The 25,896-nt window shown below is 36.7% G+C and overlaps 3 protein-coding genes across 3 annotated transcripts; 1 reads left to right on the top strand and 2 right to left on the bottom strand.

The window, feature by feature from the left end:
- The first annotated feature begins 1,458 nt into the window (after positions 1-1,458).
- On the top strand, positions 1,459-4,647 carry LOC136807589 (uncharacterized). The gene is made up of 5 exons (XM_067064181.1): positions 1,459-1,548; positions 1,784-1,874; positions 2,709-2,811; positions 3,449-3,514; positions 4,109-4,647. The coding sequence occupies exons 2-5, from the start codon at positions 1,797-1,799 to the stop codon at positions 4,246-4,248; spliced, it is 387 nt and encodes a 128-aa protein (XP_066920282.1). The 5' UTR covers positions 1,459-1,548; positions 1,784-1,796; the 3' UTR covers positions 4,249-4,647.
- Positions 4,648-22,161: 17,514 nt separating this feature from the next.
- LOC136807626 (prostaglandin reductase 2-like) lies at positions 22,162-23,555 on the bottom strand. The gene is made up of 3 exons (XM_067064220.1): positions 23,381-23,555; positions 22,797-22,959; positions 22,162-22,364 (listed from the first exon to the last, which is right to left on the bottom strand). The coding sequence occupies exons 1-3, from the start codon at positions 23,504-23,506 to the stop codon at positions 22,162-22,164; spliced, it is 492 nt and encodes a 163-aa protein (XP_066920321.1). The 5' UTR covers positions 23,507-23,555.
- A 377-nt stretch (positions 23,556-23,932) lies between these two features.
- Positions 23,933-25,779, bottom strand: LOC136807588 (counting factor 60-like). The gene has a single exon (XM_067064180.1). The coding sequence runs from the start codon at positions 25,726-25,728 to the stop codon at positions 24,289-24,291; it is 1,440 nt and encodes a 479-aa protein (XP_066920281.1). The 5' UTR covers positions 25,729-25,779; the 3' UTR covers positions 23,933-24,288.
- Between the last annotated feature and the right edge of the window lie 117 nt (positions 25,780-25,896).

The following is a 25,896-nucleotide window of genomic DNA, read 5'->3' as shown; positions in this document are numbered from 1 at the left end:
TTTTGAAAACTTAACCTCTGATACTCAGGGTAGGAGATGTAAGTTGGCTCTGTGTTTATTATTTAAAGTCGTTTAGGAGTTGTCATCTCTTTTACCATTACTCCATGGATGATGATGTTAGCTTCCCTTGATTGATTTCTCTGTTCTTCCATTTGTTCTTCGACTTTTTAGCTGCGAAGTATTTGTTTCATGCTGATATATTTAACTCGTTGCCGGTTTTCGTGATTTCGGCAAAACTTTTCTTTGAATGTGTTTTCGTTTTGTTATCTATAGGTTTTGCATTCATTGCCTCTTCGATTGTAGCTGTCAGTTTAGTTTCCAGCGCTCTAATTTAGAGCTTAAATTTTCAAAATTTCCCCCTCGGGCTAAACGATGGTTGCCCCCCCTCATTAAGAAAATGCTTCCTACGGCACTGAAAGGTATTATATATGAATCTTACTCTTAGGTGCCAAATAAACAGGGGGTTCGAATGAACGGGGGGGTTGAAAAATTTTCGAAATTTTAATGAACGGGGGGACCTAATTGCCGGGGGGGTTGGAAATTGTACTTCTGAAAACCCCAAAATAAGGTAAATACAGGCTTTTTGGAGCAAAATAAGGGGACTTTTTTTTGCCGTCTGAAAATATTCTTAAAATTAATAAACAGGGGGTCCTAATAAGGTCCGGGGGGATGGAAAATTTTAACAAGAGAAAAATTAACAAGCGGGGAGGGGGCGTTTATTTGGCACCTAAGAGTAAATGAACAATATTGCATAAGTACGGCAATTTTTTTAGGCTTCCTAAATTCCAACTTCAGCATCGAGTCTTTAAGAGTAATTCTCTTAAAAAATAAAAACTGACCGATGGTCTATGCCAAGTTCAACCTTAATTTTCAACATTCAAATTAGGTTCAGTTTAGGACGGCAGTTATTTGTTCTCATTAAGAAACAATATTGCATAAGTACGGCCATTCTTTTCACTCCCTAAATTCCAACTTCAGCATGGAGTCTTTAAGAGTAATCCTCTTAAAAATAATAAAAGCTGATCGATGCTCTATGCCAAGTTCAACCTTAATTGTCAACATCCAAATTAGGTTCAGTTTAGAACGAAATTAAGACTAATCTAAATACATAGGCAAGACATTTCATTCTGTGAAGGTATTTAATGTAACTGAACACAAAAGGCATGGTTTGCCCTCGCGGTGTCATTAAACTTCAGCCCCCCCCCAATAAGAAAATGCTGCCTACGGCACTGTATTTAATGATAACTAGAAGCTGTCCAGATGTTTCATGGATAATGAATTCAAACAAAAGTTTCCTAATGAGCTATTTTTCTATTTGACTTTGAAATTATCACTTAGTTAATGAACGACTGACATTGCTAAACCATTAATTGTGTTTAGAGGGTTAAGTGTCACACCCTAATAAAGCATTGTGATTTTAACAAAGAACAACCCTGGGTCTTCATCTTTTGAAATGTATAAAAGGAAAAGAATCGAGGCATTTAGTATCAGTTCAAAGCAGAAGCTGAAACGGTTGAAGATTTAATTTCATACAAAGGAACGAAAAAGGTAGAATACATGATTTATTTATGTTATACGAAATAATTTTATCATGCGTTAATAAAAAGTTTTAACTACACATTCACAATTCGTATAGCATATCTTTAAGGTATGTGTAAGGGCTGCGGGAAGGGCTGTAAGGGCTGGAGAAAAGTTTCCATGCTTATTCAAAAGCTAACTGGGGAGCTCCGAAATAGTCCAGCCTTAATAGGGCTAATGCAATGAATGCAATTTTATATTTTAGAAAAAGCAACAAAATGAAGATTGCTGTGTTGTTAGTTTTGGCCATTGCTGTTGTATGCGAGGGACAGGAAGGGGATTTATTGATTTATGGAGTAAGTAAAACAAGCTTTATAATTTTTGAAAAGTAATGGAAATGAATGAAATTAAATTCTTACTTTAACCCTATTTCAACAAGAGGTGGCGGGGGGGGGAGGAGGGGGTGGGGACCAATTCGCCCCCCCCCCTACCAAACTTTTGTTTATAACTTTTTATTGGCAGGGCCCTGAAACGTTTTGAGTTTTCCTAAAATTTATTTTTTGGAAAATTTCTAAAAAAATATTTTGTGACGTGACTAGTCCTCGTGCTATTGTCAATCCATCAGCAGGTGGTATGACACAAATTTTGACAATAAAATTTCTTTCATACATCAATCGAAAGATAATTTGATTGTGATTTCAAATATATAATTATTTTTCCTGTCACGTGACATGTCCCCTTGTTATTGAGAAAATACTATTGATGTCAAGAGATGCAGAATATGATAAGGTGCCATCATAACTAATTTTGATATAATAGCATTTACCAATAAAAAGTTATGATGGGGGGGGCGAATCGACCCCCTAGTTTTGAGGAGCCCCAAAAAGCCTAGTTGAAATAGGGCTAAAGTTAAAGCAGTTAAGTTCAGCTATGAAAAATCCAATTCAATACGTTTAAAACAATGCAAAATATGTTTGTCATACACCTTAAGTAATTCGAGCTATTAAAGGTTTTTTAATCTTTTACATGGGTCTAAGATTGACATTCTGCCATAGATACTAAAATTTATTAGAACCTAGATATCACGTGATAAGTGCTGTTATTCCTGCAGGGAACAAAGCAATTCAAAAAATCAATTTGACCGTTCAAAAAAGAATTTCTGAATTTGTTGTTACATTTTCATTATTTAGTGCCCAAGTGGATATTCTTTAAAAGGGACGTATTCTGGCTCGACCACAGCTGTTGTATATACAGCTGCCGTGAAATCTACTTGTTGTCCAGATAGTGCATCAGGTGAGAGCATTTTTTTTTTCAACGGAAAAGGGGGAAGCGTTGCGCTATGATAGCTATCCGATATGAAACTCACAACGATAAATTCATTTGCAAGTGTGAACAGGAGCCCTACTTGATGTATTTTTTGTTTCGTTAAGACATCCAGTATAATGTGAACATAGTTTTAGATTTGTGTACGGGACGAAACTGAACTTGAAAATATTGACGGGTGGGGCGGGGGGGGGGTGTTACTATCTTTCTACAAAAATCAAGATTTATAAGATGATTTGTTTATGAACCTTATATTATTTGGTTGGGAATCGTCACGTTACTATTTTATTCCTTTGATTGAATTTAAGTACAAAATCATCTCTCATAAAAATCTGATATCATTAACTGACCTCCTGAAAAGCTTGCCATAACGAACTTTACACGTTCAAATCGATTATCTGTTTTAATGAGAAACATGTGTTAATTTGTTTTAAGGGTGTGACAAGCATGTGCGAGTAAGGAAAAATAGACATATCTTAGCAATCAAACCTATAGAATTATAAAATTAAATGGTGTATTAAATTAAATATTAAAATATTTTTACTTTTAAAATAATTCTGCTGCTACATTAGTATCCTTTCATTCATACTACTAATCCTTTTCATAGACTTTCATGATCTGGGAAGCGGAAGAATCTTTTGTTGCCCCAGTGGATCAGGTGCTTCTTGTTCAGGTAAGTATGCTATAAATATATTCTCCATGTATTTGTTTTATCCTTGACTCTGTTTACCTGGGCTTCTTTATGTACGTTAAATACAACTTTTATACTTCATACAATTATATTATAACCTCATCACAGAAAGGCTCATTTTCTAATTGCTGCCATCACTATTTAGCAAAACTACGCGTCTTATTTTTAAAGTCTTATCTAGCTTTTAAAACCATTGCCGTATATAAAGTTTTAAAGGAAATAGTTTGCACGTTACAAAATTTGACAATTGTTTGCAAAATCAGATAATATTTCTACTGACATCAACACTTTATAAGCACCTTTTAGCCGAAATCTCATAAATGATACCTGACATTATGACGCTAGATAGGGACTGAATTTCCAAATGTATTTCTCTTCTCTTTTCAACCACTGGTATAAACTGATTCCATCGTTGAAATATCCTTGACCTGTTATTTATAGAATAATAAATTTGATTGTAAATTGATCATACATGATCTGGAAACCATGTCAAGTGAGGGAATGTAACATCGTGTGATACGATAGTAACGAAATGTTATTTAGATCATTGCCTTTAACTTGTTTTGTTCTTTATAGGTACTCAATGTGATTGCAAAAATGGCGGAGCAATAAGAGCTGGCAAACAACCTCAAGCCAAACGTGTCCCCTCCTCTCGTAAAGATACAATGGAGAGGGAGTTGAGAATCGAAAAAATTGAGAAGGCATTATCCCTCTAAACTTCCTTTTAGAACTTTGAACTTTGAAAATATGATAACTACAAAACAGCTATCAAAGAAACATACCGTATAAAATCTAATTGAATATGACCAGGCACTTTACGTAATCTAAGCACAGGAAAAGCTTCTTTATGTGTACTTTCCATATATGGGATATGAAACTATTTAATTTTTTTTTAATCAATACTTTTGTAAACAACTTAATGTGAATGTGTACGTTATGGGGCGAGAGGCTGACTTGAAAATACTGACTTACAAATTATTGTTAAACTATTGTTTACGGAAACTGTGGACTAACGTGGTCCCCTGAAAGCAGCTGAAATATCTCGTCTTATAACATTACTTCATTTACTGTAATACTGATACTGAATAATTTTCATATTTTGCATTTATAAACAATTTACTCATGTTTTCATTCACCTTCGTCCCATGTGTTATCGATGCGATTACATCGATTTTCTTATGAGAATTATTCAAACTATTCGAAGCTTTTTAGTTTGTTCAGTGAAAATTCTATCAAATAAGTAGTTATCTATACACGCGGTCGTCTACTATATTCGTATTACGAAACAGATCCAGAAACAACCATTTTCACACGTAGCATCATAGAAAATGTTCCAATCTTGTTCAAATTTACACCAGTTTACACACGAGCTACAGTCTCCATTGCCATATTTCATTTAATCGGATTTGAAATAATTCTGTGTCGAGTTTGAAAAATCAAGCCACCAATTCGTTAAACGAGACAGATCTAGAAATAACCATTTTCACACGTAGCATCATAGAAAGCCCACTCGCTAGCGCTGGGCCAAAAACGAGAAAAGTGTTACACTCGGGTAAGTTATGGCATGTCTCAAAAAATGAAAATTACCATAACTTTTAGATCGCATTAATCGACAGAAAATGACCAAACAAATGACTGAACATGAAGGGTACTATGATGTAGTAGTGTAGCAGTGGCTTGGTACTATAAAGTAATCAAGAAAGCTACCTCCTCTACTTACAGCGAACTGTCCACAAAAACAGCTTTACGGTATCCTCAAAAGGTCGAAGTCGTCATGATCATAGGAACAAACCTTTAGGTAAAGAATGTTGAAACCAATCCAAATGCTTAGTTACATAATGGCTTATTTATCCCATCATAGTAGTAATGGCTTTTCCGCTAAATTTGCAAGCAATTTGGAGCAGTGGTATTACAATACATGATTTTAACGCCGCGAAGACATCTCGGAATAACAGAATATTTCAAAATGAAATCTCACATAATTGTTGATGCTTCTTCAATGAAAGAATTCATCGATTATGATAAAGATATAATGGTTAATTTTGTTTGCGGTAAGGCGGATACAAAATTCAAAGACATTCACGGTTCTGTCTACACTAGACCTTAGCAGTGGAACGAGAACTATTTATGAAATAAAACTTTCAAGAGGCTAAATATGGTTGGAAAAGATCCCAAATGAACAAGATTTTTAATACAAGATAAGCCTGATCCATGATTTATTTGTTAGGGTTTTGTATAATAAGTACGTTAATTATCAAACGGCTGTTTTTGCCTACATGTATAGAAAAATTCAAAATTTATGATTCTTTTAATTTTATACGAGAGTTTGTCAAATTTATCTATATTTTGAATTCAATGACGTTATTTTCTAAAAAAAAAAAAATTAAGGAAGAAGAAAATGAAGACTTAATTATTTCAACTTTGAGGACCTTATTTTCAATCTTAATCTTCAAAAATTCCTTTGAGAGCTTCTTTGTCTCAAAAACTTGAAAATAGTGGCTTTTTTGACCAATTTTTCATCCCAATTTTCATACAAAGAGTCATAACTTTTAAGATGGTTCAATCTTCTGAGACAATTTAAAACAAAACTAAAACAAAAAGGCTTATTATCCATTCAAACTAAGCACTTGGAGCACACCCGGGTATAAGTTATGGCATGTCTCAAAAACCTGAAAATTACCATAATTTTTGAAGGCCATTAGCCGGCAGAAAATGGGGAAACCAATGATTTGCTACGAAGGGTACCATGATGAAGTTTCGCTGTAGGGGTGTTACCTAAATTTTGCCATAACTTACCTGAGCAGACGGCAATATAACACTATAAGGGGGCGTCCACATAGTACGTACGCACTAAGGGGGAGGGTCTTCTCAAAAGCAAATTGCTTGCGTACATGGGGGGGGTCAAGGGAAAATGTACGTACGCAGAGAAAAATTTTTCATAGCCTTTTTTTGCTTGTTTTTATGTCGATTTTTACGCTTTCTTATACGCATCAAGGAAAAGAAAATGTTTCTTAATAAACATTGAGTTTCATTTATGAAACAAAGGTCCAAACCAAACGATTTTAATTCGAAATTTTCTTTAACTAAGGAGGGGGGGGGGCGGTGAATGAAAAAGTAGGTACTTACCAGGAGGTATAGCTATTTGCGTAGGGGGGAGGTACTCGATTTTCGACACTTTAATGCGTACGTTGTGGACGGCCTCAGGGACAGTTTTTGTTAACCTTTACCACGTCGAGGCCGTAAATTTATGTTTTAAGCGATAGCCGAAGGCCGTAAATATACGTTTTTCGTGCGGTATTAAGAAAAGCCACCCTACCGCCTTAAAGACGCCTTTAAATCCCGGGAAATGTCTTATATGACGGAGAGAAAATGTAAACAAACTATTTTCAATAGTTTGAAACCACCTACTTTCGATTTTAACTGTCAAAACAAACTGGAAAATCAGGCAAAATATTCTTTGGGAAATTATGAGCTCATTGACTGCTGTAACTAACTTTTATGTTTATTTAGTGGATGAAAATGGTTTGTTTTATTGGTTGGAAATGTTATGTATTGCTTGTTTGTAGTTTAGTCAGTGTTTGAGATAAGTTTCTGCCTCCTTATTCTTTTAGTATGACGGTACATTAAGGGTTTAGTAGATCAAAAATTATGACGGAAAGCGTAAAACCATGGAGGTATAAAGAAACAGGAGAAGTATGCTATTGTAACTATGCTCGCCCTACGATTAAAAAAATTGCGAAGTATGCATGCTCATAATCTCATATATCGTGCATTTTTAATGAGCTCTTTTGTTGATAGGTGAAATTTTATTGGCTAACTTAAGTGTTGGAAATAAGATGAGACGAGATTCATTGTTTCTGACATTGGTGTAAGAAAATATTTGGATTAAAAAATGGCCTGTAAACTTTGCAATCCTTCATCAAATGACAAGATTTTTCGATCAACATTTTCTTCAAGGTGAACTCTATTGCTTAATACTTTCCTCCAAAATTCTCCAGCGACTTTTTGTCTACAAATTGGGTCTGAAATTGTGTGTGCTTATACATAACTTTTTATTTTCTGGCTGGAGAAAATATCTTTTCAAAACAAAATTTAATGGATGACAAAATTAAACGCAAACTTATTTCGTGGAGCTAAATTTTATTTTAGTCTCGTATATTAGAAGGCTAGAAATCTTCGATGCTGATAGTAAGAATGTTCAGCGCAAACTTGAGTTCTACTAAAAAGTCGTATTTCTTCGGGCGAGCCTAGAATTTCTTTTGATTTATTACATAAAAGAAATCCTTTTTACCATAAAAGAAATCCTTTTTACCATAAAAGAAATCAAAAGACTTTAACGACCAATTACCGACAAATTCATCTCCTGTCTTTCTTTATACCTCTATGGTAAAACTGTCATTTTCCCCAAAACGACAAGGCGTGCTGGGGGTGAAGTTCCCGGAGAGAAGGCGTGGTAAAGGTTAAATTGTAAAATAATCCAAAACACAAGTTTTATCTTCAAATCTCATACCTTATCGGCCCTTAGTGACTAAATTTTGGCTTGGGCCAAATTAAAAGTTTATAATTAAGCTTTCCTTGACCCCTTTTCATATCGGTATTACCATGAACATATAAACGACTGGACATCCATCTCCTTTGTTTTTTTGTAGACAGCGCTGCTAGCTTCGTTGCCGCCTCGTTAAAAACATAAAATGAAACAATAAATTTTGATGATATACCTCTTGGGAATACCTTGCTAACAATGTCAAAACTTCGACAAAAGTCTCTGTTGTTCTACTCTTTTCAAGTCTTTTATCTATATCATAACAAAGATAACAGAGGCAAAATCATCATCAGCTTGTCAAAACTACGACTAATATTTCTAAATTTTGACTTAAAAGTGCCGAATAATTTTAGAGAGTGTCACATTCAAATTTTGATATTCTTATGACACAGGCTCTCAACTTTAGCAAGCTATTTTTTTCAAGTCATCAAAAAGATTATTAGAGTGACAAAAGTGATTCAAAAGTTTACATGCAGTTGAAATTCTGCATTTCAGAGGTGAAAGTGTTGATAAAATATATTTTTATTTCAAGCCAGAAAAAGTGAAGCCAATTATTTCCCATCCAGAACGCGCTGCAATCACGACGACGGATTACGAGTCTCGAGTCTAGCCCTTCGAGCTTGGATGTCAATGGTACTACCGGTTTTTTGACCCATTTACTACGATACTCTAGTTGGCAGCAAACGTGCTAAATTAAAGTTCGTCTCAAAAGTATGTAGACACTTCAGTTTTTTGACACCTATTTAAAAAATTGAAAATTGAAAAATGAAGATGAGAAGAGTTTTTCTACTGGATAACAAGTTACAGCACTGTGAAGTTGGTCATTTTTGCTGTTTTTTCGTTATTTTTAGCCCTTATTTGCTTACTTAAAAATATTTTAACCTTTAGATTATTCTCCTTGGAAATATCTTTTCAACACGGTGTTTAGACATGAAGATTCGTTATTTTTTATCTATGATCGTTTAATAATTAATTCAGCCCTACCTAAATTATAAATTATGCCTAACATATAAAAAATAAGAAATTAATACAGATTTCGCTAGTCGTATAAAAAAATTTCCCTTAAGTCAACAATAACATCTGAATATTACACGCACATACTCAATCAACAAAATCACGCCTTGTAGACGCGTGTAAAAAAGCGCACTGGTTAAAAGTCCAAGGATTCTTTCACTAGACAAAACTCATTGGAGACATTTAAGGGGTGCCAATTGGTTTAATTTTTTAATTCTCAACTCTCAAGCACTGTTCATGCAAAAAGGGAAATTCTATTTTTACTTCATTTTAAGAGAATTCCAAAGCTCAATTTTTCCGAAATTTCAAATTTTCGCCTGACAGTCGCTCTTTAAATCTTGAAAATCTGATTGCGAGCGATTCGTAAACAATATAAAAACTATACTACTGCTACAAATAATGTAAGTGTTAACAAACTATATAATTTATTACAAAATTAATACTTTTAAACCGTTCAAGGCAAATTATTTAGAGAGGTCAACCCTCCTGAGATCTCAATATCTACAAGTGCCAATGACCTGAAATTTCGATTACTGTAGTGATTTTAAGGAAACGAAAGAACGATGCTTTAGTAACGTAGTACATTTCCTCTCCCAGGTCTATTTGCAAACAATGGCAAATTACCCAAAACGATCAATAAAACTGGGTCCGAGAATGATGGTCATGTGATTATTAAAAACTTTAAAAACACAAAAATGCAAAATATACGTAAACTACTACCTCCGGAACTCTACCCAGCTGGCACACAACGTCATTTCAACGTTTATCCGATGTTCACAACGTCCATATAACTACCCTGAGTATCAGAGGTTAAGTTTTCAAAGAAAATAGTAACCTCTGAAGACAAATAATAGAAATTTTATCGCGCATGTGTCAATCTAATCACTGTAGAAAAAATCAAAGATGAAGAGCAAATATTACCATATTAATGTCTAGCAGACTGTATCAGTATGCAGTTTACTATTTACGAATTCCCCAGAAACCTCCAAGTGTAGTTGAAATGAGTTTATTTCGAAAGAAATCTTTTACATGATCCCCAAATGTATAACAGTAATTACTAAACTTTTAATTATGGAAATGTCACTTTAATTGAATCGAAATAATAGACAGACTTTATGTTATGATTCTCTATCACTGACTCTTTTTACAAAGCATTGATGACTTTTTGTAAGTTGTGTTTTCAACGACGGGAATAAAAATATCGACTATGACGCTCATCCAAGATCTTGGATGGTCGTCATGGTTACTTTTGTCTTCGCTGATTGCGCGATGAATAGAATCTCGATTCGTCGGCACAGCGTAAATATATGATTTTGAGCTGTGCTTTTCACGGTACCATATAACGTTAGATGAATGTTGAAACAACGTTGTGTGCCAGCTGGGTAGATTATTCAATTATTCTACTTGAAATCTTCACCAGTCATCTATATTATAATACGCTAAAATCGGAACTCTCCAATTCTCGCATGAAGCTTTTTCGCTAGCGATTTTTAAGCAGACGGCAATTCTTTTTCGCGCCTTTTCTGTGTTGGTTTTTACATTAGTAAAATTTCAGCTTTAAAATGAAAGCCGGGAAAAACATTTAATCTTTTCTCTCTTTTTCTTATCTTCTTTTTTGAATATTTTCAGGAGCACTTTGAAGTTGAAGACTCTTCTTTTTCTTTTTCATTTTGAAATATTTAAGTTTCAAATTTTCAAAGCTATTCAAAGTCTTTCAAAGTCACCCTCGAATGTCTACCCACGATGGCTAGCCACGATGGCTAAAGGACTTAAACGAAAGAATATATTTACAAGATATTTTTCATTGTGGTAATTTCTAGCAATGCAAGATCTTCATTTCTTCCCAGGCAGTTTTCATTTAATTTGCATTCAATTTACTCTATCATTTTAAAGTTTTCTTTTCAAAAACCAACTTGATGAAAGTAGTATCAAAATAGTTTTAATTTTCTTTGAACATAAAAAAAAATGTCTGATGTAATTCTCCTCCGAAAATACAAGAAATTATATTAAGTGATTTGACAAAAGATGTTTTCCTTTTCCTTGTGTCGTAATATCTTCGATATCTGGAGTTAGGATACAATTCTTTTAGGCCTTCCCTTATAGACTTTCTTGCCTTACTTTACTATTCTAACAGCTAAACATGATTATGATGTAACCTACCATAAAGAATTTCATGTTGTGCTATTTTAAATTCTAACTTCCATAAATCCCTGACACCGATGACATAAACCCCAGAATAGTCCCCTTCTATCCATGACAGTTCCGTCAGCGCTCACTGACATTTGGTTGACCATAAGCTTGCTTAGTGTCGACCACCTGTTGTTGTTGGTTCTGTCCAAATTCCATCCCCGTTCCTACACCCCTTACTTGCCTCCCCTTTTGTTAGGCCTCAGCTATTTTCTTTGTGTGTATTGTTATTAATACTTATTATGAATTGTATGTAGGAGTGATATAAGATTTTAAAAATATAGGAAAATTATTCAGAGAGTGTTAAAAGTTTAATTAAGAAGCATCGTAAATTTTACACGAAGCAAAGATATAACGACGTAAGTGTATTTTTAAATTGTTTTAAGAGAAGCCCAAAATATAGGGTAAAGTTTCATTCTTGTAAAATCAAGAAACGTCGTAATATCTTCGATATCTGGAGTTAGGATACAATTCTTTTAGGCCTTCCCTTATAGACTTTCTTGCCTTACTTTACTATTCTAACAGCTAAACATGGTTATGATGTAACCTACCATAAAGAATTTCATGTTGTGCTATTTTAAATTCTAACTTCCATAAATCCCTGACACCGATGACATAAACCCCAGAATAGTCCCCTTCTATCCATGACAGTTCCGTCAGCGCTCACTGACATTTGGTTGACCATAAGCTTGCTTAGTGTCGACCACCTGTTGTTGTTGGTTCTGTCCAAATTCCATCCCCGTTCCTACACCCCTTACTTGCCTCCCCTTTTGTTAGGCCTCAGCTATTTTCTTTGTGTGTATTGTTATTAATACTTATTATGAATTGTATGTAGGAGTGATATAAGATTTTAAAAATATAGGAAAATTATTCAGAGAGTGTTAAAAGTTTAATTAAGAAGCATCGTAAATTTTACACGAAGCAAAGATATAACGACGTAAGTGTATTTTTAAATTGTTTTAAGAGAAGCCCAAAATATAGGGTAAAGTTTCATTCTTGTAAAATCAAGAAACTGTGTTCTGTTTATTGTTTCTCTCTGTGAGCCTCCTCATGACTTAGTCTACATTAAAATAAGGACAACCACCATAGGTTAAATAACTGAAATTCTTATTCTACTATATCGACTGATGAAACTACTTCTGAGCTAATATAAGATGAAGGGCAGGCTAGAACTTTCGACATGGAGGTTCTACCGGGCCGCCCTTCCGTCTTTCGTCCCCTTGTGCCTTCCTTTTTCTTCCCTTCCTTTTTTTTCCCCCCTATTCTCTCATCCCCAACCGACATTATGGTAGTTGTTCTTGAATTCTTGGTTCGTCTTGGAAATTTTTTTTTGCTATTTTGTTCTTCTGTGAAAAATTTCTGGATTTCCCCAACCCGTGTTTTTTTTTGGAGGACTTGATCACCCTTCCAATGAGTAGCGGGAACCTCTTTCCCCTTCTGGTTTCTCGTCCTGAGTGCGCCTTGTACTTTAGAACCATATTCATCCCTTACCCTATTGTATTGTTTGATTTTTGTGACATTGTATTCAAAAGATTCAGTGTGTATTTGTTTGACTGAATTAATAAATTGACAAGATGTCATATTTCCTTTCCGTGAGGATGTGTTTTCTTACGGCTATGTAAGTGCCTCGGGCACATTGTTTGAAATAATAGCGGTTTTAAATTGTTTTGTCTTTCATGAAGTTTGAATGGCGCTTGCTGATTAATTGAGAGTCGAAACTAAACTGAAGCTTTAGAGATATCACCTAAGCGCGATTTAGTTGATATATATCCTGTGTTTTCGTCAGAGTCAGCTTATTAGGGTTTTGCTCTCCCTCTCTCCTTCTTTTTACTATAAATATTGGCGTTTGAAAAGGAATTTTGAACTTTCAGTCTGATACCGAGGGAATATCGCTCAATGAGTCTTGGGTTTGTTTGGAATGAGCTGGTTTTCCTCTTTCTTCCGGTTTTCTTGTGCGATTTTTTTTTTGAGAGCGCTACATAAGTTGGTACCATGATGAGTTTGCGTGTTTATCCTGCCGAAGTAGCAGACGTGTTTATCCTGCCAGAAGAGCAGATGAGTTTATCCTGCCAGAGGAGCAGACGAGTTTATCCTGCCAGAGGGCAGACGAGTTTATCCTGCTAGAGGAGCAGATGACTTTTACTCCTTCCCCCCTGTAGGATACCCGGGTATGGTGCACCCTTTTGTATCTTGAGTGTCCTGTGGGGAGGTTGAATGTTTTAGAAGATTATGAGATGATTTTGAGCACAAGTTTTATTCTTATTTATAGTGAACTGCGCAGTCCACATGCAAACACCTGACGACTTAGAGGTAGCCCAGTCAGACGCCCTGGATGTAATCCAAGCCCATTTAGATAGTACAGAGCAAAACCCTACAAGCGACTCAAACATTTTCCCAGAGAATTCCCCTTCCCTGAAAAAGACAGACAATTGCTTTGTCGCCCCGACGGAGCAGAGTTTTTCCCCTTCTGTCTGTGATTTTTCCCCATCCGAGGTCTACCAGCAGCTGACAAAGTTAAAAAGGCGAGTTTCAAATTTTGTCACAGAGCAAAAAGAATATACAGAAACTTTAAAGACTGTAAAAAGTTCCTTGGAGGAGATTGTCACCAATAAAAATTTGGAAGTTGATTTCGATCTAGTAAGTTCGAAATTAGACGTTATAGAAGCCCTTGAAGCTGCTGAGTTTGAACAGGCCCGTGAGATTTTTATCGAAGCCGAGCTGATTAACAAGCAAATAAAACGTCAGTTTACCGTTTTTGACGAGTTAGATTCTTCCCCGGATTATCAAGATTATTTAGACCTGAAAAAGGATTTGCGTAATTTGGCCGAGTCTTTCCACGACGCTAATAGGATTTTTGATACTTTTGTGGGGCACACAAAACTTGCAAACGCGAACCTTAAATCAGAAATTGAGAAGAACCAGGAAAAGTTTGGTTCACGTACCCCTGAGCCTGTAGATATTTCCACACCCATCCTTCCTATCCTCAGAAAGTCTTATCACCACGAGTCCCCACCAGAGACAATAGTGGAAAGTACCATGGATCAGATACCAGTTGCCGCTCTCCTTGCGAGAAATGTTGACATCCCTGCCTTGCCTGAGTTTGGCTTAAGTGCTAATGATGATATTGTTGATTTTTTTACAAAGTTGGAACTTTCGTTAGCGTTTTATCAACTGAGCAACGAACAGAAAGCAAGAATTGTTCCCTTGAGACTCAAAGAAAGAGCCTATACCTTTTACCTCACCCTTAGCCAGATCATCAAAGATGACTACAACCTGTTGGTTGGTGCCCTGAAGAAAGAATTTGATGCCCCAGAGTTGAAATACCGAAGACGTCAGGAGCTGCATGGTATTCAACAAAATGGTGAATCCATTGCAAAGTATTTGTCCAGAGTTGAGAAGCTGTCTCAGAACTTAGAGGTTGCTGATCAGACAAAGTTGGATCTGATGATCGCTGGGCTTGATCGACCATACAGGCAGTTCATTCAAATGAAACAGCCAAAATCCTATAGCGAAGCGACCCATAAGCTGCTATTAAAGGAATCTGTCAGCCCGCCTCAGGACAATGCTGCAAACATGAACAGCATCTTGTCCGCCATTGAAGCTATAAAGCCAAAGCAACAACCTGACACCAACCGGGCGTATCGTGATCAAAGACAAAGCGGTAGATCCGTCGTTTGCAACTACTGTAGCCGAATGGGGCATTTCATCAGAGACTGTCGCACGAGGATGAGGGATCAACAAAATCGACAAGGATTCAGAGGCTCGAGAGGATCTCGCGCACCGCACCGAGGAGGAGGTCGCGGATTTCCCCCACCAAGATCACAGGTAGAATGTTATCGATGCAGAAAACTTGGTCACTATGCCTCTGAGTGTACTAATTGACTAGGCCGCCCTGGGGGTGTTACCGAGGAAACAATACTTTTGAAAATTGATAATGTCAAGTGCAATGAAAAGTCTAGAAAGTTGCGCTCGGTATTTTGGACCTCTGTGAATAGCAGGCCTATTCAAACCCTAATAGATACCGGCTCTACGGTTACTGCGATTGCTTCAAACACCCTGAAAAGATTCGATTCTCCCATATTTAAAGCGGACATTCCTCCTGTCAGTGTTGAAGTCGCAAATGGCAGTTTTGAAAAGGCAATCGAAGTTGTTAACCTTCCAATTACTGTTGGGGGCATGACCTTTTTCCACCCTACTCACGTTTTTAAAAATTTGCCCTTTCCTCTTTTGCTTGGTGATGATTTCTTAGAGGCCAACCAAGGCCAATTAGTATTTAATGGCTCCGCAGCTGAGCTTACCTTGATTGATAGTATTGAGAATAATATAAATTTTATTGACGAAAAAGGACGTGTCATTGAAACCAGTTTTTCAGAACGACAGACTTCTGATGAAAAAGTATTCCATCACCAAACTCAAAATATAGAGTTCCCTCCTAAAGCACTTCACAAGGTTAATCTTGCCCCTTGTGAAGGAATGATTGATGACTTTTTGTACTTAGTTGAAAACAGCCCCCAAAGAGAAGACCTCCTAGTTATGATTCCCCAGCTTTCTGCGTTTAGTGAAGGGAAACTTGAAATTTTTGTAGCGAACCCCATGGATAAGAGCATTAACACCAGTCTAACGTTAATAAGTTCCCCTGTAGACACCATAGAGGAGCCGATTATCAAATCCCCAAAGACCCAGTCATGCTATAAACCTTACCCACTTACTGATTCCCAGAGAAATGAGCTTGACGAGATTCTAAGGGAATTCCAGGATGTCCTTGCAGATAAAGATGACCCTTTGGGACAAACAGATAGAGTGGAGCATAAAATTATTACTGAACATGAAATTCCGATAAGACAGAAACCTTATCGTCTTTCACCCGCTCAAAAGGAAACCCTTGAAAAAGAGCTAGATAGTCAGCTGGAAAAAAGGATCATTCAGAAAAGTAGTTCTCCGTGGTCAAGCCCTATTGTAATGGTACCAAAAGGCGATGGTGGCACGCGAGTCTGCATTGATTACCGTAAACTTAATAAGATTACGAAAAAGGATGCCCATCCATTGCCAAAGATTGAGGAAATTTTAGACCATTTAAATGGCGCTAGGATATTCTCTACTCTTGACCTGCTAACGGGATACCATCAAATTCCCATGGAAAAAGCAAGTATTCCAAAGACAGCTTTTGTTACGCACAAAGGCCTCTTTGAATACTTGCGCATGCCAATGGGGCTATGTAACGCAGCCGCTAGTTTTGAAAGACTTGCAGAGCAGGTTTTCGCACTAGAGCTGTGGGTGTTTCTCCTTTTGTATATAGATGATGTGATCATCTATTCCAAGTCCCCAAGCGACCATTTAAAACAATTGCGCGTCGTCTTATCAAGACTCCGTGGGAATAAGTTGCAGGCCAAACTTAGTAAATGTAGATTTGCGATGTCCCAACTTTCCTTCCTGGGTCACACAGTCAATGAAAAGGGAATCCTTCCTTTGAACTCTAATACGGCTGCCATTAAAAGCTTCGAATACCCCAGAGCCAAAAGGACCTCCGCACATTCCTTGGCATGTGCTCTTACTATAGAAAATTCATCCCCAATTTTGGTAAAATAGCTCAATCCCTATACACCCTTCTCAAAAAGGAGCAAAAGTTTTTCCTAACAGATGAAATGAAAGCCGATTTTGATACTTTAAAGGCCAAGCTTAGCTCCCCTCCCCTCCTTCACTACCCCGACTACGATAAGACCTTTTTTGTGATTACCGATGCTTCAAAGTATGCCATTGGGCATATAATAGCCCAAGAAATTTCAGGAAAATTCGTCCCAATCCGCTATGGAGGAAGGACGTTGAAGCCTCCAGAGATTAACTATGCTATTTCAGAGAAGGAAGCTCTATCATTGGTCCATGCCATTCAAAAGAACCACCATTACTTGTATGGAAGGTTCTTTTGGGTCTTCACAGACCACCTACCCCTCAGGAATATGGTGGATGCCCATGACCCAACCGGGCGTTTGAGTCGGTGGCATCTAACCCTCCAACAGTACGACTATACTGTTAAATATCTACCAGGTAATCAAAATGTAGTAGCGGACGCCTTAAGTAGGTTAAATACGATTTCTCCAGAAATTGATGAAAATGAAATACCCAGGAAAAACCTCATTGATCACGAAAGACCTCAGCCAGTGTCCTGTGTAATGCTCCCAGACCCCGCAATAATAGGAGAACAAGATAAAGATCCAGAAATTCGCGAGATTAAGCTAAAACTACAAAATCCTAGCTCACCTCTCCATGATAACTACGTCAACGATCAGAGTGTTCTCTTTCGCATAAGTCCTTTGAATACCATGAATGGTAAAAGACAGTTGGTCGTTCCTCGTCATAGGCATCATGAGCTGATCGAGCAATTTCACTCGCCTAACCACATGGCACATTTCGGAATTAGCTCGACGGTAAACAAGCTTATGGAGAGGTATTATTTTAAAGGTTTACCAAAAGCGGTGACCCACTTTATTAATAATTGTGATGATTGTAACAGGCATAAAGGTAGAACTAAGAAAGCTCCGGTTTTCTCCATTCCCTTCGCTACCCCTTTTAATGATTTGACCTGCGATGTGTTGGGTCCTTTCCTCCCACCATAAATGAGAATCGGTATATTATCTCTTTCATGGATAGATACAGCTCTTGGCCAGAAGCCTTTGCTGTGAAATCCATTGAGACCGCCACTGTCGCCAGGCTCTTAGTAGAAGAGGTAATCTTTCGTTTTGGTACACCAAGAACGTTCAGTACTGATCAAGGCACCAATTTCACATCTAAGTTAATGAACGCAGTTTGTCAAAGGCTTGGCATTAAAAAGATCGAGTCCACCCCATATCACCCACAATCTAATGGTTTCATTGAGAGATTAAATCAAGTTATTGTTACCGGTATTTCCCACCATGTCAATGCCCACCATAGTAATTGGGATACTCTATTACCCGGGGTGTTGTTTGCTCACCGAACCTCGGTTGTTAGGACCCGTGGCCGCTCACCATACGAACTGTTGTTCGGCCGATTACCAACCTTGCCCCCTGATGTGGAGAACCTACCCAGCGAAGTACTGACCCTGGATACTAATGACTATATGCAGCGTCTGAATTCCAGCCTGGAACACGCCAAGAGAATTGCTATCCAGGAAATCACCAAATCCAAAGTAAAAGCCGAGAACGACGCCGAAAACGAAAATTTCATTCAGTACCCAGTTGGTTCATATGTATGGCTTACCAGTCACAAAAAGCAAAAGGGCAGATCATCCAAGTTTTTGCAAAAGTTCTCTGGCCCCCACGAAATCATCGAGGTTTTCCCACCGGTAAATTACAAATTAAAAACACCAAATGGAAAAATTTTAAAGAGTTTAGTACATCACGACAGAATAAAACCCCATAACGGAGATCCACCTGTGGCTCAATCTCAAGACCAGGAAGAAGAAATTGAAGAATCCGACTGGGAAGAGGAAGACGATATTCCACTGGCTGAGCTGCAGAAAAGGTTGAAATACGAAAAGGACGCCCTCGCGCAGGACGTCAAAGCAAAGAGGAATGAGCGAAGGGATGAGTGAGGAGACTGCTTACAATAATGTGTGGTTTGAATTAAAGGAATTTTTTTTTACCTAATTTTATTTTAGGAGGAGCGATCTGATCGTTTCGTCAATAACGTTCCTGTTCGTTGCAGTGCTGTTTCCCGGAGCGACTTCGAATCAAAACCCAGAGGGCTGTTTTTCAGTTGGTGAATTGACGAATTGTCAACATGTTACTAAGTTAGGTTTCTTTGCGTTGCCTGACATTCAGTCTTGTGAGAACATAGAAAAGAAAACCCAAAAGCTAGAGTCCTTCAAGGGAAGAGTTCTTAAGTATAATCCTACGGTCACCAAATTTAAGGTATACCTTTGTACTATATGGTATCTGGTCATTGGACGAGTACCGAAAATATCTTGTACAACAATTGTAATTCCCGTCAGTTTTTTTTTTTCTTCTTTTGTTTCCACCTGCCTGTCCCTGAACCTCTTTTCGGTGTAAGCTACCTGCTAGTGATGGGGTCATCACTTATTCCGACCCCCAAGATGTCGTAATATCTTCGATATCTGGAGTTAGGATACAATTCTTTTAGGCCTTCCCTTATAGACTTTCTTGCCTTACTTTACTATTCTAACAGCTAAACATGGTTATGATGTAACCTACCATAAAGAATTTCATGTTGTGCTATTTTAAATTCTAACTTCCATAAATCCCTGACACCGATGACATAAACCCCAGAATAGTCCCCTTCTATCCATGACAGTTCCGTCAGCGCTCACTGACATTTGGTTGACCATAAGCTTGCTTAGGTCGACCACCTGTTGTTGTTGGTTCTGTCCAAATTCCATCCCCGTTCCTACACCCCTTACTTGCCTCCCCTTTTGTTAGGCCTCAGCTATTTTCTTTGTGTGTATTGTTATTAATACTTATTATGAATTGTATGTAGGAGTGATATAAGATTTTAAAAATATAGGAAAATTATTCAGAGAGTGTAAAAAGTTTAATTAAGAAGCATCGTAAATTTTTCACGAAGCAAAGATATAACGATGTAAGTGTATTTTTAAATTGTTTTAAGAGAAGCCCAAAATATAGGGTAAAGTTTCATTCTTGTAAAATCAAGAAACTGTGTTCTGTTTATTGTTTCTCTCTGTGAGCCTCCTCATGACTTAGTCTACATTAAAATAAGGACAACTACCATAGGTTAAAGTAACTGAAATTCTTATTCTATTATATCAACTGATGAAACTACTTCTGAGCTAAAATAAGATGAAGGGCAGGCTAGAACTTTCGACACAATCGAATCAATTGAAATTCGATTGTCGAACGCAATCGAATCAATCGAATATTACCGCAATTTCAGATTTGATTGATATTTGATTGCGTTCAATTGATGTTCGATAGACCTTTTTTCAAAGAGGCCACCCTGTTGAATAATTATGTAGTCCAGCAGAAAAACAATGATAAAACCATGCATAAATATTACAATATGCATGATACAGTAATTATGCATGGCTCTATCATTGTTTTTATGGCTGGACTACATAATTATTCAACAGGACGTCCTCTTTGAAAAAAGGTCTATTGCGTTCGATTGAGATCGTCTGGAGTTGATTGTCTATTTTTTGCTGCCATCTTTGTTTTAATGGTTAGAAAGCAGTATGGTCTGATCAACTATACGCTTCCGAACCGGGCGACGTTTCCCGACAACAACGACAATCAACAACAACAATCAAACCAGTCGAACAACAATCGAACCAATCGAATATTACCCAGAATTTTGACGTTCGATTGAGATTCGATTGCGTTTCGACAATCGAATTTCAATCATTTCAATTGTTCGATTGAGATCGTCTGGCCAAGGCAATTCAGCTACCATAATTGGGTTGGTCGGTCAGAATTCTTTTTTATTTTGGCAATTTATGAAGTTTTCGTCCATGGAAGGGTTATCAGTTTGTTTACATTTAGGTAATTTTGAATAAAAAACAAAAGTGCTAGCAGGGAATTTACAATTCTTATGCTTGAGACAAACAAGATACAAATTTTCTATTTTTTATTTTTTATATTTATTCAAAACAAACCTTGAATGAAATTCTTGGTATCATTCTTATCAAACAAGTTCATCCATTAAACTAGAAGTTCAGTAAACATTACAATCCTTTCAATCAAAAAAGAAGCCAAATTATATACAATTTTACACAACATATGAAGCGCATGCAAACTTTCTCTTCACTTTCTCATATCCATCATTAAAATTTTACAACATCCATCATTAAAATTTTACAACTTTATTACGCTTCAAGTCACGTGATAAAAATAATTTGCGCACTTTGCCTGGTTTCCCCTTCTTTATTTATCAAAAACACACGCTGTAGCCGCTAAGAGGCTGCAGTATGTCGATCACATTAGATTCAAAAGGAAACTGGGTTCTTTTTATTATTTCCAGTTCGCAGGAAAAAGGTCTACTAAAAAATTCTTTGCGTGTAAAATGTTGTTTTGATTTGGGTACCGTCGACTGCTCTAACTTGGGACGATTGGTCGAAATATGGGACTGTTGCATATCTGGTCTGTATTTTCACTTACTTTAAAATTGAAAGTGAAATCGTGTATTTTTAAATACGCCGTTCCTTAACTCAAATCAAATGACTTTGGAGGTTCGGTGAAATGGTGGCCGAATTGCCGTTTTAAAATTTTAGATTTCAAGAGAAGCAAATTTTTAATCTTTCTTCAACAAGATTACTTTAATATAATGCGAATTATGCATGTAAGTTTTATATTAATACTTCCTTTTTGCATATGTTTCGCATACTTTCTAAGGGAATTTCACCACAGCCAGACGATCTCAATCGAATGGAATCGACGATCGAACCGAATCGAGAACGCAATCGACCGATTGAAATGCCATTGTCGAACGCAATCGAATCAATTGAAATTCGATTGTCAAACGCAATCGAATCAATTGAAATTCGATTGTCGAACGCAATCGAATCAATCGAATATTACCGCAATTTCAGATTTGATTGATATTTGATTGCGTTCAATTGATGTTCGATAGACCTTTTTTCAAAGAGGCCACCCTGTTGAATAATTATGTAGTCCAGCAGAAAAACAATGATAAAACCATGCATAAATATTACAATATGCATGATACAGTAATTATGCATGGCTCTATCATTGTTTTTATGGCTGGACTACATAATTATTCAACAGGGTTGCCTCTCTAAAAAAATGTCATCTTTCATATAATATCTTGTTCGAAAAAAAGGATTTATACAAAAAGAAACCTATGTGGGCTTTTTATAACTTGATCAATCAATGTTAATTATCTTAGAGATTCAAGTTCAGTTGATCAACAATAACAATAACTATTTCCCCTCTAATGAACAGAGGAACATAAGTAACTTTGACTCACCGTGCAATTGAACACCGAGAATTGATGTCAAGCCAGGAAGTCCATAGTAAACGATATCTAGTTTCCCATCAGCTACGCAAGGATTTAAATCTTCAACATTTGTTTTCCAATACAACTGCCATTTGCATTTCCCTAATGATGCTAACACCAAATCACCTAGCAAAAAGAATCGAGAGCAGATAAAAATAAGAGGTTGCTTATAATGAAAACAATACATTTAGATACATTCAAAAAGTTTTCGAATTGCTCAAAAAGATCACGTGGCGTCAAAAAATATGGCTAAAAAAGTTTATAAGCATTCTTAAAAGCTTATTTTACTGAAGAATTTCTCACCGGAATTTATGTTTCAACAAGCAAATAAAGCTTTCAATTATCTGTCTAAAGTTTCCACTAAATTCCACTAAATTCAGCTCAAATCTTTCTATAACCTTTCTGACAGAAACCACCTTTTTAACAAGAACTGAAATAAATCTTGATTTCTTAACTTTTCGAGATTTAAAAACCTTACGATGTTCTTAAAATATGATATGTTTATTTACCAAAAAAATAATAAAAACAGGTTCTTCTTTAGTTCTCAGACCTTCTTACCTTTCTTAAACTTGGGGTTTCTACTCTCAACAATCACACATGATCCGAGTCCAGTAATGACCTCATCGATTTGCCATGGCAACAAGTACGTCACGCCTGTATCTTCATTCATTTGACATCGTTGTGCAGGATCAACCGAAAGGTAAAGTGTTTTGACAATCACCTGTACGACAGAAAAACAAATTGTTTCTAAGATTTTTTTAATTACTTTCTTACTACTTTTAATTAGAGATGACGGCGATTATAACGCATTAGGTATCTGAAATTAAGCTGAATTATTCTGCAGTAAATATTTTGAAAAAACGGAAAAAGAGAATAGAATATGAGGTTCATATTTTTTTGTAAGCAATTCCAATTTTCGGCTCAGGGCTTTGAGCATTTTAGCTCATTTTCTGAAAACTTTGCTTTGACACCCCCTGATATTATACCATATTTATGCTTATTGGGTCAAGAGCTATCTTTTGCAATACTTAGATTATCTAAAAAGCTTTTACTTTACGAGATAATGAAAAAAGTTTGGCTAATCTAAGGGCTGGAGCCTTAGCACGCTGGTTGCTCATTTAAAAAAATGTATTTTAACTTACAAAGTTTTCACCATCTTCGAGAGAAGGGAAATCACATTTTGTGTAACTGAAATGCTTCGGTTGTGGCTCTCCATCCACGCCAGGCCGTTCGGCAAATTTAACGCAATAATTTTGTGATATAGACATTTTTCTTGATAATATTGTATCTGAAATCAAAATCAAAATCAATTGTACCGGATAGGGTATTTTAAAACGGTTTGAACGGTCAGAAGATGCTAGAATAATAGCACATATTGCAGAACCGGGGGGGGGGGGCACTGCAGGCACTAGGGTTTGGCGGATGAGGGGTATGTATATGCGGACGGGACCTCCGAAAACCGACCCGTAGAAAGGCTGATTTTTGCTGAATTTTTCGACCCTTAGAGAAACTAATTTAAAACTTTTTGATTTTTCCAGCCCTTAGAGAGACTTTGAAGGGTGAAAAAGCCGACCCTTACCGTCCGCCCATACCCAGCACCCATCTTTGCCTAAGTACCCCCCCCCTTGCAGGTACTAGAGTTTAAAATAAAATCATGAGCTGTAAGCTGCAAGATCACAATCTCAGAGCAATCATTTAAAGGTATGAAATTGTATGTATCTATTTCTCAATAAAAACAATAAAGTATACAAATGCAATACAATACTTAATCTATCAAATACATTTCGAAGAACTCTTAGATACCTAACTAAACGATAAACGCCCCGGTTAGATAGGACCCATTATTTAATTTAAAAAAAATTGAAAATCAAAACCAAATAGCCTGTACCCCACTTGTCAAAACATCTCTACTACTCAGTAGTAAATTATTGTTTTGAGGAGGAATTTATGTATCAACAAAGGGGAAGTTTTAATTCAGTTAAAAACCCCTACAGTAACCCAAACTTATTAAAACCTAAAGCTAAAAATCTAGTATATAAATAAATTTTTTTTATTTTGAAGAACATAATTTTTCGATTTTGGAATATAAGTGTTCATTGAGAAGTGGTACTTCATATTTCTTCAACTCATCAAATGGACGATCGGACAAATAAGTGAGCAGTCCAGACAGTGAATACAATCTCATCGGTCCTTTGGCAGCACCAATGAATTTTATTTCATCCAGAGTTTGCCCATTATATAAGACTCGAAAATAAGCTTTTGAAAATAATTCTTTATCGTCTGGTAAGACATTTTCATCCGTGTATATTTCGAAAACTATTCTTGAGGCATACGGTGGCCAAGTAGTATATTCTTCGTTCAAGAGCTGTAGAACAGGATGAATCATCGAATCATGGCCTGAATAGAACACCAGTTTCTTAGCTTTATCTGGATGTTTCAACACGTTGACGATGTGTGTAGCAATTTGACTTAACAATGGTAAAGCCTGAAGTTCCGCGAGCTCTCCAGAGTGACGTAATGTGGAGTAACGATGAGCAAAACCGAAAGATTGTTCGATTAAACTCAATGGTAGTGTATAATGAGGACCGGAAGGGATACCAAGTCCGTGACATGCTCTTGTATAAAACGTATCAACTATTTTATTAAAAGCTGGTAACTTTTCCATATCTGTAGATAAATAGGCGGCAATATTCTCTAAATTTGTATGTATGTCTTTGTTAAAACGCGCCCATTTTAAACCGTGGAGTAATTCACTCCACTTTTTATCGACATTCTGGCAATCGAGTGGAGCTCCGTTCATATCGAGTGATAAATGTGTATCTTTGAGATGATCAGCGTGGACATTGATAGTCACTTTGGGTGCTTCCTTAATTAAGGTCATATAAAACATACCAATCATCAGGGCAGCAACACTTTGTTTAGTTCTCGGTAGATCAGTTGACAGGATATGGACATCACTGGAAATGTCATTGACTTCTTGTAAAAAGACCGTATAACTTTCTCTTAAATGTTCTCCTAGATACATGTGTTGAAGTATACCACGAGGAGTGAGTTGACCACCATAACATAGTGCTCTTTCTTCGTTGATCTGTGTATGTTTACTGCCTTTAATCTCAAAGACGTTTTTGTTGACAACGTTCTCAAATTCACGAAGTTTATTGTGGAAGTCGGAACCAGTGAGATTAAACTTGCATGGAATGTGAACAGGGCTTGTGTTAGGTAATGCTCGGATATTAATAGGAGCTCGATCACCATGTCGAATTAAGATTTGGAGTTGGACCAGCTGTAAGCCATCAATAGTATCCGCTTCATCACCGTTCACTTCACGTGGTGAATTGCAATAAGAAGTAACCAGATTCTCAAAATCTTCTTGGGTGGAGGATTGGAAAAATGAGGTTTTGAGCAGATAGAGGAAGAGAAAGCCAATGAAAACACAGGCTACAAGGTATCTTCTTCGACGTACATGGTTGATCAACAATGAAAACAACATCTTTTCATTCAATGCCAAATTCGCTGCATTATTTCATTTAGTTTTTTTTCTTTCTCTGAAAAGAAAAAAGTAAGTCAGAATAGTAGTCGTTAACAGATAAGATTTATACTGATCAAGTAGGTTCGTATGGAGGGCAATTTCATGTTTTGGGGGAAGTTTGGGGTATTG

Source organism: Clytia hemisphaerica, unplaced genomic scaffold, assembly GCF_902728285.1.
Source record: "Clytia hemisphaerica strain Z4C2 unplaced genomic scaffold, Clytia hemisphaerica genome assembly, whole genome shotgun sequence".
In the NCBI taxonomy this organism is placed as follows: domain Eukaryota; kingdom Metazoa; phylum Cnidaria; class Hydrozoa; order Leptothecata; family Clytiidae; genus Clytia; species Clytia hemisphaerica.
This window is presented reverse-complemented; position numbering and strand designations above follow the sequence as displayed.